Source organism: Lonchura striata, chromosome 18 (genome assembly GCF_046129695.1).
Source record: "Lonchura striata isolate bLonStr1 chromosome 18, bLonStr1.mat, whole genome shotgun sequence".
NCBI lineage: Eukaryota > Metazoa > Chordata > Aves > Passeriformes > Estrildidae > Lonchura > Lonchura striata.
Window position 1 is genome coordinate 3,323,379 of NC_134620.1, and position 20,603 is coordinate 3,343,981.

General features: G+C 44.8%; 1 protein-coding gene across 2 annotated transcripts in view; it reads right to left on the reverse strand.

Moving 5' to 3' along the window:
• Positions 1 to 20,603, reverse strand: part of FBXW8 (F-box and WD repeat domain containing 8) — a 56,384-nt gene that overhangs the window by 10,610 nt on the left and 25,171 nt on the right. For both annotated transcript variants that reach the window (XR_013340920.1, XM_021549766.2), the window contains exons 5-8: positions 20,066 to 20,223; positions 12,444 to 12,640; positions 11,082 to 11,291; positions 428 to 555 (exon numbers count right to left, since the gene is read on the reverse strand). Coding sequence is in view for 1 of the 2 variants with exons in the window: in XM_021549766.2 (XP_021405441.2) it covers positions 428 to 555; positions 11,082 to 11,291; positions 12,444 to 12,640; positions 20,066 to 20,223 (693 nt within the window). In the remaining variant the exon portion in view is untranslated. The remainder of the gene's footprint in view (positions 1 to 427; positions 556 to 11,081; positions 11,292 to 12,443; positions 12,641 to 20,065; positions 20,224 to 20,603) is intronic.

A 20,603-nucleotide genomic window follows, 5' to 3' on the forward strand; every position in this document is an offset into this window, starting at 1 on the left:
TGTTCATATGAAAGTCTCTTTTTTTCTCTGTCACCTGAGGGACATCACAGTGTTCCGAAATACACTTTTGACATCGTTTGGCAGCCGGGCCCATCTCATCCTCCATGATTCATCCCTTAGGTTATTTTTTTAATATCAGAAAGTGAGCTTTTAAATGCCAAACTCATTTTGCGGGTGGCGGTGGGGAAGTGGAAGAGGTTCCAAGTGGTCTCGCTGGGCTGTGCACCAACTGCCTCCACCAAATGGCTCAGAAAGCTCCTCTTCCCATGGAGCTTCCCAGACAAAGCACACTGACAGCCACATCCAACTATTACCTAATAGTTTGTTCCTCAACTTGGTGGAAACACAAGAGGAGAAAGCAATTCCAGCAGGGCCAGATGTAAGACAGTGAACTGGAGATGGGAGATTGGAGATGAGGATCACCTACCTTCTGTCCTTGTTGCCTGCCACCAGCATGTTGGGGGGGCTGCTGTGGAGGTTGACACAGGAGAAGTCTCCTATGGAGTTGCCCACCTTGGCCACACACTGGTTTGTTTCCAGGTTGTAAAGGAGGATCTGGCAGAGAGAGAATAAAACACCACATAAATTCAGCAGGAGCATCACAACAACGTTTTGCTGCCCCACAAAGCAGAGCTGTGACCACCGGAGGTGTTCTGCAGAACTTGTTTCTTGATGTGTAAAACAGAACCAAGAGACACATGTACCCCTGTGAAGAAAGGCAATGACACCTGCAGAAATGAGGAATTCGGGTTTCCCAGTGGGATCCTGCAACAAGCAGGGATGCACCCCCAGAATGGCCAGGCACAGCTCTCAGGCAAACCACACAGGTGAAATCTTTGGGGTTTCAAGAAAAGCAAAGGGTTTCCTCATAAATTTTAGTGTTTGAGAGAGCAGTAAAAGCAAACAGCAGCAGCCCTGAGGAGGCTTGGACAGATGGACAGTGAGAGGCAGATCCAGTCAAGTGCAGCAGGAACTGCAGGGCAGAGCTGAGCCCAGCCCTGCTGAGAGCCTGGGTGCCCTCACACACACACACACAGAAATGTCACATCTGAAGTGGCAGCTCAGATGGGAAAGGCAGAAAAACAATCCTGATTTTAGGCAGCATCTGAAATGATTCAACCAGAGCCTGGATGAGAAGCATGAGTTGTTCCTTGCCCGTTCCCACTCTTCCCCTCAATCAGTTTAATCATGTTTGCTGTCCTTCCTGTGGGGCAGATCAGATCTGCCTGGGCCTTTCAATTTAGGAGAACAAGTATTTTTAGAAACAGAAAAATGCACTGGTCAAAGCCCAGTGGAGCTCAGTGCTGCACCTGGCCTTATATAACTTCATAAACATGATTAAATTTCATGGTGATGCTTGTTTAAATGAAAAGAAACCTTGTGACATGAGAAGAGTTAATGGTATTTAACACATCAGAAAAACCCCACAGCTTCCATGGCAACATCAGCATGGCCATGTCAATGTCACATCAATATTCTTTACTTCTAATTTGCTGATTATAGCCACATGCAGCTCAATAAATATTGCACTATCTGGATGTATTATTTCAACATTTGCCAGAACAGCAGCACTGATGCTGCCTGGCCTTTTATTTCCTATCTGTCCCATTTCAGAGATCTGAAAGGTGAATTAAGAGAGCAGAAGAGGATCATTTTGTGATGGAGGCCTTTGGGCAACCAAAGTGAAGCTTTAAAGACCTCGAGGAACAGGGCAAAGAGAGACAGAATTCTCCCAGGCAAATTCAGACATAGTTCAGTTCCCTATTAGGATTGACACATCCAATTTCCCTAGGTGTTCCTAAGATCTATAATCTCTCAATTAATTCTTTGTGAAGCTGCCTTAAAAAACATGACATTCTTCATCCTTAAGACCCAAAAAAACAAAGCAAGGATGACCTTTGTTGGAAAACCTAGGACATGAAAGTTAAACTTAAATAAAAATTAATTTAAACTTCCATTCCAAGGAAAAAGCTGCTACAAACTTCATGGAAATGCTAGTGTTTGAGGTAAAAACCAGTTTACAGCCTGTTCTCACTTCAGCCCAGCTCCCAACAGCTCAGTAACCAAACCCACAGATAATGATGTTCTGGCAAAGGCACCTCGAAGGGCTCTCAGTGCAAAGGAAATTAATATCTGTGCCTGGCAAGCCAAACTTCTCCTTGGAAAGTTTGGAACAAAAGACAAAGACAATAAACTGCTGAATTCAGCTTAAGAAAGAACGGACAGGGTCAGGAACAATGCATTCCAGCTCCCAGTTGGGCCCTTCCCAGCTGGATGTTAAAACTCCAGAGGGGAGAGGGCCAAAAGCTGCTTTCTTAAAAGTCCCCTGGGGCTGATACTTGCAGTGAACATCCATAAACTATTAATTTATCTAAATGACCAGAGCTCCCATCTCTGCTATAAACGTAGGATACATACTTGAACATCCAGCCATGGCCATGAAAGGCTGGAATGAAATGGAGCACTGGAAGAATCCCATGTAATGTTTTCCATGTTACATTTGCTCTGCCTGCAGCCCTGTGGCAAAGCTCACAGGTAACAGCAGCTGGAAAAAAGAATTATTTCTCCTCATAACTTGTAGGTGGCCAGTAATTTAAAGTGTTTGCAGCTAAGAATCTGTAAAACAAATAAGGGCTCTCACCCACAAAAATGAAAGAAAAGCTTATATCACCTTCTCCTACCCCCTTCAATTCCTTCTCATACCCATCCCTATTCTTTTAAAGATTGTTTATTTTAACCAGCAATAACAAAATTGATGGTTAAAATAAAATTTCTTTTTAATTTTATCATGTGTGTAAATGTCTTTCTAACCAATTAGTGCCAGCATTGGAAGAGTCTCTGTGATTTTCAGTATCCAGGTTTTGCCTATCTCGAAATTCAACCTGTCTGGAGCAGTTCCATGACCTGCAAATGAATTTCAAACCCTTATCCTGACCAATTGATAAGTAAAGAAGCTAAAAGCACTCAGAATGCTTAAGTCTGAATAATAATTTCCTGGAGACAGGGATTTAAAAGCACACTGATGACAATTCTGAAGTTGCTGGAACACCTCTGATGAGCTCTCCTGTAATATCCCAAGGCAAGAAGGATTTTCCTTACAAAGGCCAAGGAGAGGGAATGGAAATACCTGGTCAACAGGGACTTGAAATAAGGGTCTGTGTGTGAAAGGGCAGATAAAGCATAAGATCTCTGGGAGGTTTATAATCCTATAATGCACACTGCAAAGGGATTACCCTTTTAAAGGTATTTATAATCCTATAATGGACACCCAAGCCCAGTGACCTAATAGGTACCGAACTGAGGGAAGTGAACCAGGAGCATTTGGGTGTGAAATGAAGAACCCTGGGATAACACACTAATGAGCAGCCCTGGCCCCTCCGGGACCTCAGGGAAGAAAAGCATTAAAAACCCCGTGCAGGCAGCACCGGGATCCAACGCCCCAAATAAAAAGTGTCACCTATTAACATTGGCCAAATGAAAAGTCCAAGTTGTTGGCCAAGAGCCAGGCAATCTCCCTGAATGCTTAATAATTCAACAAGCCAGGAATAGCCAGAGCACCTCCAGCATTCTGTTTAGTTAAAGACCACAGAGATTAGCAAACACATTATCCATCTCCGAGGCGATCCTTTCCCTGTTACAAGTCCCTTAACGACCTTTACCATCCCTCCCTCTCTCTCTCTCTCTTTTAATAAGGCTGAGCAAATGGGACTTCATTTCAACTGCCACAGACTGGGGGTATTAATTATTCATGCCCATAGTCTCCCCTTTGTTAAGGCAGTGCATTAGACTAATTCCCCTCTTTACTGGGTGACTTGGGCACGGCTCAGCCTGGGGCCGCTCCTCCGGGAGGGACGCGCACACCAGCCCAGGCACAGGAAAAAAGGCAAAGTTACTGTTCTGCACAGAACTGCAGAGTGGTGGGGACAGGGAACTCTCTTTAAATGCTGTCCAAGAACTGGTGAAAGATGCCTGAAATGAATTCCCAAAGAATTAAAAGGCTCTGGAGCCAGAAGAACTGAGCTGTGAGCTTTGTTACATCTCACTGCTAAGTGAGGTCAAGCGTGGTCGATGCGCTCTGCTTGAGACACTTCCAAGAAAAACCAAGGAACTGAAGGAAATGCTGCTGATGGAACTCTTCCATGCGTGGCCAAAACCCCAGCAGGTGTTTTGGGATGCTGTGTTGTTGGAGATGTCTTTTTTGGACAGAACATTAGAACAACAAATCCCTGAGCACTTGTTATCAAAGAGCCTGTGGTACTTTCAACAAGAGCTGGGGTGTCCATCCCACTGTCCTGGATGGCAGCCAGCACACGCCTGCTCTGGGAAGAGCTGCCTTCCCTCTCCCTTTCCCTTTCCTTCTCCCTTTCCCTTTCCCTTCCCAGCCCATTCCTGCCTCCTGTCCACAGGAACAGAGTGGGGCAGCTGGAGACCGAGCTGTGTCTCAGAACTGGCTGAATCCCTCTGTGTGTTGGTTCTTATTATTCTTATTCTCTGAATTTGGGTCTTATTTAGATGTAGTATTGGAGGGAGGATCATAAATATCAGCAAAAAGCACGTTGTAAAACCACATTCAAACCCTACATCCTTCTCACTGAACAGCACACAGGATCCATTACAGAAGCACTTTTTCAGAAAGAACCATCCAGGATTGAGGTTTCTGTCATTTCAAGTAAAACAGAACCACCCTGAGTTGCTCAGAGTGGCAGAGGATCAAGCAGCAAGCCTGAGAACAGAATTTACATTTATTTTCGGATTATGTTTCTCCCCTTTGCTTCTGTTCAGCCCTCTGCCAATTGGAAAAAACATTGCCTGAATACACACAAATATTGCCAATGAAAAAGGGGCTGTGAAATTCCAAGTCCACCATAAATAAAAAAGGATCTGGTTTCTGCTCAGGTCAAACCCATCCAATCCAGAGGGTACCTACAAAAGCAGGAATATGCATTTGTGGGGAACTCATCAAATTAAACACAACATATGGTACACACTGCTGCAAGTTTGGATTTTATTTCTAAAGTGATGTGGAAAACAAGAATATTTTTAAAGTTTACAAGCCCCAGGGGCACAGTTTCCCAGTGAAAATGTATTGGATTGCCTACTGTAAATATGGCACATAACACTGCAACAACAACAAAAACAATCTGACTGTTAACAAATGCAAGGTCAGCACGCTGATACTTGTGCACACAGATAAGTGTTCTGGCTCCATAAATTTCAAGATGAGCTAAGATTTAAAAGGAGTAGCTGAAGGAGATAGACAGACAATCAGAGAGAAAGAAAAAAGAGTAAATCAAACACAAAGCAGCCAGTTAAAAAATAAATAAATAAAAAAGCAGTTAATATCCATGAATAATGGATGTTTGATTTAAAAGCAGTTTACTCCAATATGATGTAATTTTTGACAATCAGCCAGAGAGACTATTTTTCAAGTTCTTGCCAGATATAAGTCATTGTGGGGAGCTGGAAACTCGAGTGCTTCTCTGAGCATGTGGAAAATTGACTTTCATGCCATCCTAAAGGTGACTTTTCCTGGCAGACGCATGCGCCGGGCAATGCCTGAAAACCCAAAAGTAGCACAGCTCCCAGCAAATCCAGCTTGAAAAGCAGCTCCCTGCTCCTCCCCATCCAACACCTGCTGCACAAGCCACACACAGAGCTAAAGACAAGTGGAGTTTGCTTTTCTCTTTGAAGTTTCTCTGTGCCCGGAGTTGCAGAGTGAGGCTTCAGGCTGGTGGCAAGGAGGGGAGCCAAGCGCTGCACTGGCGCTGCCAACGCACCTGCAGCCCTGGGCACTGCCAGCCCCCGGGGCTCTGCCAGCCTGGGATGGGCTGGGATGTGGGCAGACGCCTGCTAGGACTGCAGTGGGGTCACCAGGCTCTTTTGACTCGTGGCTGGAGCTTGGGCTAAGAGCTCCAGGGCCCGTGGGGAGGATGCTGTGTTTACCCACCGAACCACCCACACACTCAAAAAACCCCTCTGGCCCAGGGACAGGTGCTCCCTAACCTGAGGGAAACCTTCTCCCATGGAGAAGGAGGCAAGGTGAACCTTAAAAGCTGAATTAAATCTCTTGGTTTCATCACCAGGCACATCCTAGCAGCTGTATTTTCCAAACCTGAGGCACCCACCTCAGCCATCGTGCCAATTTTGAGGCACTCGCACTACAGCACAAACAGGGGGAGGAAAGCAGAATGTCCTTAAAGTCAGCCAAATAGAAGGGATGGATTTATTTATTACTTATTTAGTCTTTTATTTATTTCAACTTGCAAAATTATTCCTGGTCACTTAAGAGTGTTTGATCAAGAAATCATGCAAAATTTAGACAAGGAAAAGTTCTGGACTCTCTGCTGATCTCTTTTTCTTGTAATAATTCAGTTCCTCAGAGAGCTCTGCCTCTCTGATGTGGTACCAAAGAACTTATAAAGAAAAAGGTATTTAAAACACCTTTCAACACCTCCAAAGATCTGCTAACACCCTGCAGTCCTGCAGCTCCTCAAAGAGAGACATTTGGGCAAGTTCCATCTCTTCAGACACACCAGCAAGCCCTGCCCTTCTACTGGTATGAAAACAAGGGTTCATAAAGATGAATTTATTGAAATTTGGGCTCTTTACGAGGGTCATGGAGGCCAACAGAAGTGAAAAACCCCACATTTTTTAAACAAGAAAAACTAAGATTAAAAAAATGGAAGTCTTTGGAACTCCATGAGAATTGGAGACATTTAATACCAGAAAAGACAATGCAGCTTCTCAGACAGAAGGATTTTAGTTAAACTGAGGTGTAAATAAGGTGTAAAAGCTCACATAAAGGAGCCATGAATTAAATATATAATCAAAAAATGACTGTAAAGTATGAAACTCAATTTCAAGGAGTATTTACTGTTGTCCAGAGCAGCTGTGGCTTCCCCTGGATCCCTGGCAGTGTCCAAGGCCAGGCTGGATGGGGCTTGGAGCAGCCTGGGACAGTGGAAGGTATCCCTGCCCATGGCAGGGGGTGGCACTAGATGGGCTTTAAGATCCCTTCCAGTCCAAACCCATCAGGGATTCTATGATTTAAAATTTGTTTTCACTCACTATCACTGGTTAATTCCACTGGATACACTCGCATTTTCGAGCAGCTGAAGAATTCCATGGAAAAATTAAATCCAGGAGCAAACCCAGGCAGTGTTTCAATGGCTGCTGAGAGGAGCCAGGTGAGGTTGAACACCTTTCCTCAAGCACAAGCCAATCAGCAGCTCCAAAGAGCTGCAAAAGCAACAGCTTGAAAAAGCAGCACCCGAGAGAGCTGATCTCAGCACATGCAGCCTGTGCCTCGGAGCTGGAAGCTGTAAAATCATCCCTTCCCTCCCCTCTTCCCCATCCACCAGCCCTGGAATCAGGCTCACATTTGTGCACAAAGCAACCAAAGCCACACCTGAACTGTGCCTGACAATATCTGTAATCAAAAATCCTCATGCATGCTGTATGAAGCTTCTTTGGTAGAAAAACCCACAAATCCTGCTTTGTTCATTTGTCTTATATCCCCAAGAACTGCTGAACGTGTTAAAAATTTTGAACAGAATTTGAAATACAGGAGAAAGTTGTGTTTTAGGATTTTTCCCCTCATCTCAGGAGAACAAACACCTCTAAATTTCACAGAAATAATCCACAAAGCTCACCTGAGCTACAGTAGGAGACCAGACTTACCTGACAGCAGATTCAAGGATGGTTATAAAGGCACCAGCTATGAGAAAAGCTCCAGATTGCATCAGAAACCAGATGAACTCAAGCCTAACATTTATCCTGCTGCCTCCTTATGAGGTTTAGATCCCAACATGAAGAGGACCAAAGCCAGTCTGTGGATTTAATCTCCCCCATGGTGTATAAACCCAAAATTCCCACAGGCGAATGCCCAGCCTTGGTGGTGCTGCAGCAGCTCTGTGACCAAGGAGCTCCCAGCTGCCTGACACAGGGAATGTGTCACTGGCCTGACATCATCCCTCAAGGAATGTCCCCTAGATGCCCTGGGAATACGGATTTCCCCCATGGGTCATTATCTAGGCTAGGTAATTAGCCCTAGACAAGCCTAGATGAAAACACAGATCTCAGAATTTGGACTTGAAGAGATTTCACGTTGAGTTAACAGAGCTGAAACAACAAAATCTTTCATAGCTTAACTTCAAAAAAGAGTTCCAGGAGCACTAAAGCAGAAGAACTTTCAAGAAACAGCATCATATTTAGGTTGTCTGGTGCTACTAAAGTGCAAGCTGAACTTCTCAGGGATGAAGCATTTCTGTTCTCCCCTCCCTCCTGCATGGGTGTCTCTCATCTGACAGGAGCCAAGTCTAGGCCACGGATTTGATGTTTTCCTCCTCTCCAACATAAAAGTTCCCACAAAATGTATGCCTCAGATCTCAGCTCTGCTGTCAAACGTGGCTAAAATTAGAAAATTATTAAAAAAAAAAAAAAAAGAGAGAGAGAGAGAGGGAGGAAAAAGATGGTTTCCTTAAGCGTTTTCATCAGGAAGCAGGTTACTAGGCAGGGATTGCCAGAAGGAAAATAACAACCTGGAGGAAAACAAAGAAAACCCCAAACTGGGGAGGAACACAGGCAGCAGCCAAGGGGGCTGGGATCCTCCAGGATCCCATCTCCAGGCCGGGGAGCTCTCCCAAAGCCACACTGTCACCGTGTGCCCAGCGTAATCAGCCGCTGCAAAGTCCCTTCACGTCTGCGCGGGGCCGCTCATTACCATAATAGACATCAGTAATTAATTTCCGGCGTGATGTCAGCTGCAGCAGCAGTGCCAAGGCAGTGTCCTTGTCACACCCCCCGGCCGTCTGGGCCCATTCCCTGATTAGGATGCACCAGGCTTAATACAATGTGCCAGCAGGAGCCAGGGAGCTCAGGACTAAATTAGGAGAGATGTCCGGCTTTGCTGAGCGGCATTCAGGGCCTAGGGAGGTTTCTCTCACAGAACTCAAAATGTCCCTCAGACTATTTTGTAGGTTCTGGGCCCAGGTCAGAAGCATTTGAGGCCCTGGCAGGCAGCTGGAAACAGCTGTGATTTTGGGTTTGAACCATGGAATGATTTACCAACCTTGCAGGAAGAACAAGAAGTCACAGAAGTTTAGATATTATAGTAGAAGTAGTCACAAAGTAGAGGGAAGAATTTTTGAGTGCTGTACAGGGGGGTTTTGGTTTTGTACATGGGGGTCAGAGGTTTTTAGGAGGGATTTTGGCCAGTCCTGTCCTCCCTCTTTCTTCTTCCTTACCTCCATGTTCTTGGTGATGCTGGCACTCACAGGTTGGTTTAGAGTAGAAAGGCACCATTTAATATAGGTAATAGGCATTGGGGACAAACTGTAACCATGTAACACATAATGTACCATATAAAAGATAGAAAATCACCATTTAATGTAGGTAATAGGCACTGGGGAAAAACTGCAAACATGTAATACATAATGTCCCATATGAAAGACAGCAGCAGCCCTGGGCAGGGAGAGAAGAAGCAGTCGGGGTCAGAGAGGATGTCAGGGTGTGTGTGTGCCTCTGCCTGAGCTGTGAGCAAACCACAGCAGCCCCAGAAGAAAATCTTTTAGATAAATTGCAATAAACTGCCTTGAGACCAACAACAGAGACTGCTGAGCCTTTCTTTGGAAGCATGGGTGGAGGAGAGACTTTTCCACCACACGGAGCCACCCCTGACCTAGGGGTGAGCTCTGGCACTTCTCTGCTCTTTATGAGGCACAAAAGTGATCACTAGGGTAATGCCCCCAAATGAGGCAATTTTACACCCTGACCTCCCACCTCTGGAGGGAAAAGAGCTGGATTAGGACAGCAAAGGAATGAATAAAGACAGTGCAGCTCGCAGCATCTCAGCCCTTGAGGTATTTGTGGTGAACGGGGGTTTTAAGGGGAATGAGATGCAGCTGGACATGTTTATCCCTTACAGAGGAAATCCCAAATAAAGCTTTCCCATTCCAGTCACTTGCCAAGGGAAATCCTGCATTTTTACACTCCAGATCACAGTGGTCTGCAGTGTGTGCTCCACTCCTGCTCCCTTCTCCAGCTGCCTGAAGCCCCCTCCTTCCCTCACTGCTGACAGCTCAGTGTAACACAAAAATGGAATGAAATCAGGGTGTGGAAAAGGGAGGCACGGTGCAGGAAAGAGACAGGAACTCTTCCCAAGACATCTGGAAACACCAAAATCTCTTCACAGTTTGGCCAAATACTCAAGATCACAGCACAAAAAGCACCCTCCTCCTAAAGGTGCTCGTTTCCCTGACACAGCATCCCTCACCAGGGAGGCTCAGGGATGGTTTGGGAGTTTGGGCTCTTTACTGGGGTTTTTAGGTGGGTTTTTTGAGAAGAGTTCCCCCTGATGCCATTGATGCAGCATAGACAGAGCTGGGCCTTGCTGAGAAGCAGAGGTTGCAAAGTGAACCCAGCTGGCTGAATGTCAGATTATGCTTTTTTCTGACCTAGAGATGGGGCTACTGAAAGGTGTTTTAAAAATTTCTATTCCATTTTTCATCTCATGTGGAGGGTGAGACAATACAGGTATTATAATTTACACTATCACAATTAGAAACTAATTATTTCTTAATTACAATATAGAATAAGTGGTTTTTTACTTATTTTTACCACACTATGCTGTAAATGTCTTAAAACTAATAATCTAAAATTACTCTTCATAAGTCTTACTACAATATATTTTTCATAATTATATTTCTCTAAAGTATTTAGTCTTATTTATCAAACCATCCTTTGAAACTTGTTTCTAGTTCTATTTCTCTCTCAACAATATCTATCTTATTCCATAGCTTTTCTAAGTCAGTATTTCCTATCTCGAATTTTACATACAGATACATCCTATGTAAAGCTTGTGTCAAGCTTTAAAAATTCTCTACAAATTCATTTCCCACAGCTTAACAATAATCCCTCACTTCAGCCCACAGAAGAACACAAAGCAGCATCAGATTATTGCATTGAATTGTCTTTTCTCTGCTCTCAAAAAGCTGGAGAGCAGAGAAAGAAGTCCTCAGCATGAACTCTTTTTCCCTTAATTACAAAGGTATAAAAATCTTCTCAGAAAATAATTACAATACCTGGTTGGGCTCATTCAATAACCAGCCAAAGGTTTTGATGCCAAAGGCTGCCTCGTGAGCAGCCACATCGAGGCAGGTGACAGGCTGACCATAGACAGAGTGGAGAATTCTGCCAGGATCTTCTGCTTTCAGGAGATAGACAATGTCCTCTGCAGCTGCCACTGCCACTGGGCTCCCCGTGACATCTGGAACCAGATTAAGGAAGTTGACCTAAAAAGAGCAGACTTTTTATTTTATTTTTTTATTTTACTTTATTCTAATACAGTCAAAAATTCTTTTGCATCACTAATGCCACATGCTGAACTGAACAAACTACTCATGTGTGTCCTGAATCATCTCCATTATGGATTAATTCCACACAAAGACCAAGCATCAAGCTTATTTCTGAACTGTAAGACTGACTTAGCTTTTGGGGATTCACCAGGAGTGGTTTAAATCACTTCACACCCTTTAACTGCACAGCTTCCTCCTACAGGAGAGAGACTTCAGGACTCAATTATTCCTAAACACTTCCTTCCCCTTTCAAATAAATGCTGATACTCTGAGACAAAACAAAACTTCAGAAAATGAGTTTTAATTACAACTCTCAAAACTTCAGTGACAGAAGGTGCAACCTAAAGAAGCTGCATGAGTAGTTACAGCTTCACAAGTGACACTATTAGGCTGCCTGCAATATCCTGCCTCAGAATTAATCAGACAGTGTGGATCTGGAATGAGACCTGGAGTTTCAGCTCCAATTCTATGCGAGAAAACTGATTTACAAAATGAGCCAGCTTAGTTTACTGTTGACAAAAAAAAAAAAAAAAATTAAACCCAGCCAACCTCCTGCACCATATGGACTTGTGTTCATTTTCACTCCTAGCTTAAGCCAGCAGTTCACCCTTGCTCTTCAGGGATGGAAGACTCACCCCTTAGCCTGCTCCAAAGTCAGAGCCTCGAGCTGGTAACGCCTTGATCTAGTTCAAGCTTTTATAAGAATCATCCTAATCCTACCAACAATAATTAGTGGATCAGGAGTGTGGATATTCTCCATTCAGAGAGAAAAAAAGAAAGATTTCTGCCGGGCTAAGCCTGGGAAAAAGTTCAAGAGGAACGTAAACAATCTATTCTCTTGCTTTCTGTTCATATTGTTTATAGATATGATCTACCACACTGACCTAAGTCCAGTGTACCAATCAGGTGAACTGGTTTTACTTTAAGACCAATGGAATTAATGTTCATGATGTTCTCTATAAAAGAGAGAAGTGCTTTTGAATAAACGCTCAGTTTGCCTTCTGAAATCGTGCGAGCCATTTTGCCTGTCCCTGGCTCAACAGCATCACAGGAGCTCCTTGAAGGAAGCAGAGCAGCCTGGAGACTCACCAGTTTCTGGATTTCAAAGGTTCCTGGGGTTTGCCAGAATCCTCTGTCGTCGGGGCTCTCCAGCCTGACCTGGAAGCCAGAGGCCGTGGCCACCGCGGCGCCGCCCGGGGCCAGCGCCAGCGCCTGGATGTGCTGGTTGTGCTGGAAGTGATGGATGGGCTCCTGCCCCAGCAGCAGGCTCCAAACACTGACAGTGCCTGCACAGGGGAAAGAAATGGGCACTGGGGTTAGCTCAGCCTCTGACACAGCCTTCAGCCAGTGGTTAAACAACTGCAAAGCCAGCTGGTGGAACAAAGGAATATGCAGAGAAGAGATGGGGACAGGACACCTGAACGTCAGGGTGCTGTGGTTCCTCTGGCCATGGGTTCACAGAATTTATGTGCTCTGGCCTGAAGCTGAAGGAGGGGATGTATAGATGGGATAGTGGGTAGGGATTCCTCCCTCAGAGGATGAGGACAGGGTGCCCAGAGCCGCTGTGGCTGCCCCTGGATTCCTGGAAGTGTCCAAGCACAGACTGGACAGGGCTTGGAGCAACCTGGGATAGTAGAAGGTGTCCCTGGCCATGGCACAGGGGGATGGGATGAGCTTTAAGGTCCCTTCAAACCCAAATCCATCTGTGATTGTGTGATACCAGGCTCTATGGCTCTGTACCTAATTCCTAATTTCTCACTGTCCAATAACATTAGCAGCTACCTTGAGGAAGACTCTTTTAACTTCTCTCACATTTCCATGTTTGAAGATCAGATGTAAATAGACACCTGAAATTTTGTTCTTTTATAGAGAGGCCCTCAATGACCCCAGACCAGTGAGGAAGAACCCACACTCCAATTCTAAGTCACTTTGCTGCACAATTCACAGAATCACAGAATATCCTGAGCAGGAAAGGACCCAGAGGATCATCCAGGCCAGCCCCTGTCCCTGCCAAGATCCCCACCAACCCCACCCTGTCCATCCCTGGTGTCCAAAGTTTCCTGGGGCTCTGGCAGACTCGGGGCCGTGCCCATTCCCTGGGAACGTGGGCAGTGCTAGTACCTCTGGGGGAAGAACCTTTCCATGATCTCCACCTAAACCTCCTGACACAGCTCCATTCCCTGGTCCTGTCCCTGGTCACCACAGAGAAAAGCTAAACAATGCAAATCTTAAAGAATAAAGAAGTGTAAGTCAAAAGAAAACATATTTGTAATTCCATTTTTGCCAGCCTGGCTCCCCAGTTCTCTATTTAAAAGCATCATAATCTGAGTAAGAGCAACCTGAGGCAATCAGGAGGGAACAGAAGGGAATTGGAGCCTTCTGGGCCACCTTTGCACTGAACTGAGAAGCAATCTTCAGCGTGACAGGCAGGGCTGGAGAAGCCTCCCTTGCAGAGGGGCACGTTAATGATGAAATGATTAATGGCAGCTCTTCCTTCAGAAGGAGACATAAAAGCCCTGACAGACAGCTGTGGATGGGCACCACTGCCAGTTTGCAAACACTCCTCCCCAGTCCCAGAGGAGGTGAAGCAAGAGTGTGGTAATGAAACTGCACATAGTGAAATGGTAGCTAAATGAGTTTAAATTGATTTATGGTAGCTTTTGTAAAGATTATTTGGTATCTGGTAAGTGCTACCGATGTGAAATAATGCAGATAATCCTTAAGATCCCTGTCTAATGGCACTCCCACTGAATATTTATATTCCTCACCATGGGAATGAGTACCATAATGGGGACCATTTTTGTTTTATTAGGGATGAATATTTAAATTAATCTGCTATTTGCCTAAACAATTAGCCGCCTCTGTTTGTTTACACAAAGCCAAAACTGCAATTAGGCTTCCATCAGAAAGATAAGTCCCGACTAAAACTGTCCCGACGGAGTCGTAAGGGCTCAGAGCAGAACTTCCCAAAATTACTTCTTAGCATAATGGTAATTATGTTAATTGCTTGAAAGGTAAATAACTGCTGAACTGGGTTTGCAAAACAGACTGGTTGCACAGAGCTTCAAACCAGTTAACAAATCCAAGAGGGCAGCACAGGCTGCAGCCCCTGCAGGGCTGAGCTGAGGCTCCTCTTCCCCAAAGCAAAGCAATGGGGAGGTCTCACCTCCAGGAGAGATGATTCAGCCAGGCAAAAAACAAAAAAAAAACCATCAGTGATAAAGTGGCATCAGATACAGAGAGTCAGAACTGGACTTCTGTGTCAGACCGTGGATTTGGCTGCCAGGCTCCTCCAAGCAGGAGGATTTTCAGTTTTTGTTCAGCAGAAAATGTATCCCAATTAAAGACCATGTTCATGAAGGGGAAAAGGGAGGCTGATTTGTTTTCAGGAAAGACTTTTGTTACATATCCCTGTGATGAACAATCCACTGGGTTTAACAGTGTCTAAATGGATGAAAGTTCTCAAAAATTAAAAAAAAAAATATTCTGACCACAGGAGCAAACTGAGAAACCCAGAGCTCAGGGTTCTGCTCTCTAATTTTGGGCAACAAGCCACTTATTATTATTATTATTGTTATTATTATTACATCTCAAACATGACAAAATCTGTCCAAAATTAAAGATTTTAACCGGGCAAACACAGACTGTACAAACACAGATATGGGCAATACATTCCTGGTAATCTAAAAAAGGAGTAACTTGTAAGGTCACAAATATACATGTGATGAAGGAGCACAAAGTAAAGAGTAACAAGGAGAGTTCAGAGAATATCCTGAGTGTAAAGGAACCCACAAGGATCAGGACAGAAGGAAAATAGAAAAAGCAAACACTCCACTGGATTTATAAATGGGTAAAGCTGCTATGAGGGCTAAAAGTGCTGCTCAGAACATTTCACTGCAGAAACAACAAAAGGTATTTATGGGTGTGCAAGTCCTTGCAGCAGTCAATCACATTTGGGTAAGAGCAAAAAATCCCACACCATTCCAGTTCAGGTTATTAGTGTGGCACTAAAAAAAAAAAAAAAATCAGGCTAAGATTTAGCAGTGCAGATGAGATCACTGCTCTCCACAGTCTGTCTTCCTGCCTCCAGCACTGCCCAGCACCTCATTTCCACAGCAATTCCTCTGCTGAGGTGAAGTTAAGGTTGCAGCTATATGTTACCTTTTTTATTTTTTCAATACAGAATTCTTACTAAGTGTTAGAAGGTCATGAAATGAAAATTATAAGCAGTGGTTTCACAGCACGCTAAAATCTGCACCATAATTGTGATTGTTCCAACTGAACTCTAACAATAATTCCTCACTATTATTTAGAAATATGAGCAAGTGATCATGGCTCATGAAAAGAAGTGCAAAAGCTGCTGCTGGTGCTGTAACGCTGACATTCAATGTGACAATCATTGCACCAGCCTCATATCTCCCTTTGCCCCAGATCTGACAAAAAATTCAACTCCCAACCCAATATCTTTCTGAACTGTGGCCCGATGAAAGGTCCATTTATTGCCATTTATTCCAGACTGGAAAGTACTTGGATAGACCTTGAGCACGAGGCTGTTGTGCCTCAGAGAGTGCAGTGCTGATCCTGACTGAACTCCAGATTTTGGGAGCATCACCAGCCCTGCACAGCTCCTGCTGTGTCAAAGGTGGGAGGCTGGAGGCTCCTCTCTCTCCATCAGCAGCGCTGGCAGCACAAAAAACATCCTGCTAAAGCAGCTGTTACATCTGTTTTCACACAGGTTTTTCTCTGCTATTACAAGCAACGTGTTTGCTACAAAATTAAACAAACCCAAGTATCTTTTTTTCCTTTAAAATCCCCTAATCCTCCAACAGGGCAAGGCAGCAGAACCAGAGAGCAAACAGTGCTAAATCTCATTTGTAAATACTGCCCTGGCTGTGTCTGGCAGTGTCACACAGCCTGTCTGAGCCCCTCCTGAGCTGGGCACAGCACAGGGCACTGCCCACCTGAGCTGCCTGCTGGGGGAGCTCGGGATGGGAGGGATGGATGTGGGTGTGAAAGATGCCAGCTCGGATCCTAAAGACCCTTTGCATCAGCTCTTCTACATTAAAACCAGCATCTACTGTCAGCTGGTGGTTGCTGCCAGCTTTGGAAGAAATGTAAAGCAATCTACATGTGCATTATCTGCAAAAAAAAAAAAAAAAAAAAAAAAAAAAAAAAAAATAACACCCCAGAATTTTGTCTGTGCTGGAACAGGGAATCCAAATGTGCTCATGGTTTACGTGCTCATTCCCTTCAGCTTCCAAACACCACAGCCTGGGAAGGCCAGAAGGTGCTGAATTCACATTATCTCCAAGATGCTTGTCCTGTTTCAGAGTTGTGGTCTTGCCATCTTGATTTAAACAAAATAAAGCTCTATTTCACCTTTTGAAAACATAACTCGGGTTTCTTACAGGTGCTTTTGTTTTCACTCCAAAGTGAGAACATTCATTTATTTCCTTACAATTTTTAGCTATGTCATATCTCTGTGAAGCACAAGCAGTGGGTGGAAATGAGCACCAGCCTGAAGTATCAAAACTTGTTGCTGTGAATTTTGAGTTTTTTCCAAAAACATTTCTAGTTGAAGGAGCTAATTTAACCTTAGTAGATACTTGAAGTTCATTAACCAATATTTTACATTTAATTTTCACTTCCAGCAGGTCCTGACGGTACAAAAAGTGAGATCAGACCTCAGTGACAAGAGCCTTTCCCTCACACTACCATTAGCACACCAGTTCCCACCAAATGTTCCCACATTTTACCTCCATCACCCTTCTTCCAGGGATTTCCACACAACACGGTCCCTGGACAGTTCCTCAGAGAAGGCACAGACCCTGTTTCACTCCCAGTGTGGGGAATGGGATGACTGGGATGGGAAATCACTCTCCACTCACCCAAACCAAGAGATCTGCACCCACAGCCACCAATGGGAATAAACATCCCAACCCCTGCTCCTGCAGTTTTCTTCTGACAATTCTTCCTTCACTCCAGCCAGCCTGGAATGTTGCTGCTGCTCTCTTAGAGCATGTCCTGGCACTCAGGGAAAGGCACCAAACCCATCCACTCTGCAAAGAGGCTACAGAAGGGACAACACCCCCAGGCAGCTTTAGGGGCATCAGAAAGGACAGGAGCACAGAATTCCAAAAAGCAGCACTGCCAAAATTCCCCTCCTGGAATCTGCAGCACCTCTGATCCCTGCAGCAAGCACACTCCTCTGCATCCTCTGCAGCTTGGGAAGGGCCACCAGCTCCTCACAGTGGGCCTGAGGGGGTACAAGCAGGGCAGCAGGGCTGTGTTCCTCACCATGCCTGCAGCAGGGCGGCCGTGGCATTTTAAGGACAGCAGGACAAAGTTGTGTTCTCCTGTTGCTGCACATTGTTTTCCAGTCAAACCATGCAACTCCAGAGCGCAGGGGGGAGAGGGATGGCTGAAGTAGACTGCTGTTTCCCAAAAGCTGTGGCTCCCAGCCAAAGGCAGGCAAGCATGGAGCAGATGGAGTCCTGGCAAGGCCTCTCCTGTCCCTGCATTAGCAGCATCTGCTCATTACCCAGAACCCTCGCCTGCTTTATCTAATGCTCCAGGAAAAGCATTTTGATTTGATTCATTTCAGTTCGGTAACGTGCAACACAATTAGTGGTAAAATCAAACTGGAGCACTGCCAGTGCTGACAATAGGAAACAAGGCAGAAGAAATATGAGGCCAGTGGGTTGGAATTCAAAAATCACAACTGTGGCTCGAGTTGCCAAGTCCCGCTGCCCCAGGTGTACATCCAGTGCCCCCACTGAGCGCTGGCACGGGCACAGGGAACTTCATTTGCTCCCCATCCATTCCTCCCTCCTCTCCCTGTCGCTGCAGCCCGAGGCTGGCACCATCAGGAACCTCCACCAGGAGCCACAATCCCATTTTCCTGCAGGGCCACCGTGGAGTAACAACCCACTTGGGCCAGGGCATCCCGGGAGGACAAACCTGTGTGCTGGCCGTGCCTGGGGAAGGAGCTGAGGAGCAGAGCAGGGCAGGCTGAGCCTGCCAGCCCTTCCCTGGCACGGGGAGCCAAGGCCAGCGCCGCGGGAGCCCTGCGGGACCGGGAGCAGCCGATGGTATCGGGGCGAGCCAGGGATTCGCCAGGGAAGTCTAGACTGCCTGACAGCACCACCTCCAACACGAGCAGATGGTTTCTCTGGGTTAGTCAAACTTACAAACAAAGAGGAAAGAGAGCTGGAAAAGTACAACAAAGAACAATCAAACACATTATCTTCAAAGCCGTCCGCTCCCTCCCCAAAATTTAAAATAACTCTCTCCACCAAACTGTAAATATGTGCTTTCAGCTTGCAGTTAGTAAACACTGCTAAAATGGGTCTTTTTATTTCCCTATTCCCATAGAAACTAATCTATTCTGACCAAGGCTTCTCAAATCAGAGTAACTGCCATATCACAGAGCCTATTAAAATCTCTACCCAAAAGAATAAAAGACGCCGAGCTTTATGCAAACTAGTTCAGTCACAGCACTGACAGCAAGGGATATGACAGGCAAAAAACCCAGACAAATTATTAGATTAGTCAGTGGGAAACTAGAAAACAAACAAAAGACTCTCTGCATTGTTTGGAGCACTGGAAAAAAAACAGCACTTAAACCTGTGTTATAATTTCCTATGACTCCAGCAAATAATATTAAAAACACTAGATTTGCTGTTGTCAGAAAATGTTGCCTATTAACAATTTTTACCCACAGAAAACCATCCTGGCATGATCCAAGCTAGAAAAAACAGCTAAGGATGCTGAGAATCTTAAAACACATAGAGCATTTAATTTACTTCTAAATTAAAAGTATGGATTAGGGATTTTGTTTGGATTATCCACCTTCTGTTTTGTTTTCACCTGTAGACACGCCAGGATCAAAGACAGTATGTGTACAAAGCTCTCTGAACTTACAAACATTCTTTATTTATACCCAAGGAGACAATTTAAGTATCAAATTTTACATTTTAAAGAAAGATGGGAATTGAGTTCTGCCCGAGCCCCTCAGTTTAGGATCCCAGTTGGCCGGTACTGTCCAAACCTGACTTTTTTAATTGCTGTTCCCACATCCACAAGATGTTGGTCTCTGGCTCTTGTTGTCCATTATAGAAACCCTCCAAGGATATTTAAAACAATGCACACAACCAGGATTTTATGAGGGTTTCACTAAATATTAAGTGAAAGCTTTCATTTCTTTAAATCCAAGTATATAATAACAACCCAGCACTGCAAACCAACACTTGAGTGCATCCACACACCACGCCAAGAGCAAGAGGGATGGGGATTAATCAGACATCCAAGTTTACCACCATCCCCATAACAAAGCTCCACAGCACCCCAAGGGAGTTTTGGCCAGAGGAGAAGGCTGGTGGAAGAATATTTAATATTTTTATAGCAAAACAAGTTATTTGCTTAAGATAGCTTGGCTGGACTACAGCCTGGCACTCAAGCTTTGTGCAGCAGCTCCAGTAGGAATTAAAGCTCAGTTTTAATGGGTGCTATGTTCCAATGCCTCCTAATGCATTTAGGGTTATTGGCCAACTTTCTCACATAAAAGCAAGTGTGTGCGTGTGTGTGGATACACAGGATTACAGACACACAAAAAGCTGAGCACAGCTGCTTCATTTTTGTAAAGCCTTTTTTTTTTTTTTTTTTTTTTTTTTGCTGTTGTTTTAATAGGGAGGAGAGTTGTGCTTGCTCACCGTCCTCGTGGGCAGCCACGGCCAGGGAGCTGTTTATCCTCACAAAGGAGACGTGTGGCGGGGCTCCAGCCCCTCCAGGGCCTGGCACTGCTGCCAGCACGGGGGCTGCGTAGTCCCAGGTGTGGGTGTCCCACAGCCTCACCTCCCCTGAGCTGTACCTGCAAAACAAGGACAGCGGTCACCCCCGGGGGAGATGAATCGTAGAGAATTTCTACAGCTTGACAGAAAGCTTAGATAGTATAGATATGTGTGCAAGCTATGCATATAGTCACAGTTGTAAAGAATTTGAAGGATTGTGTTGTAGAAATTTATCTGACCGTTCAGAGTGCATCCACAAACAACTTCAAAAACTACATCATTTGACAAATCAAAGCTGATGATAGATCATAGTTAGATGGCTTGTTTAAAACATAAAGTTTTGCACCTTAACTAAAAAACTTTACAAAATAAGTTTATATGAATTGATTGTTATAGTGACAATACCTTGTGTAAGTGACAGTACCTTGTACACTTCACTGTGTACAGCAAAAAATAAACA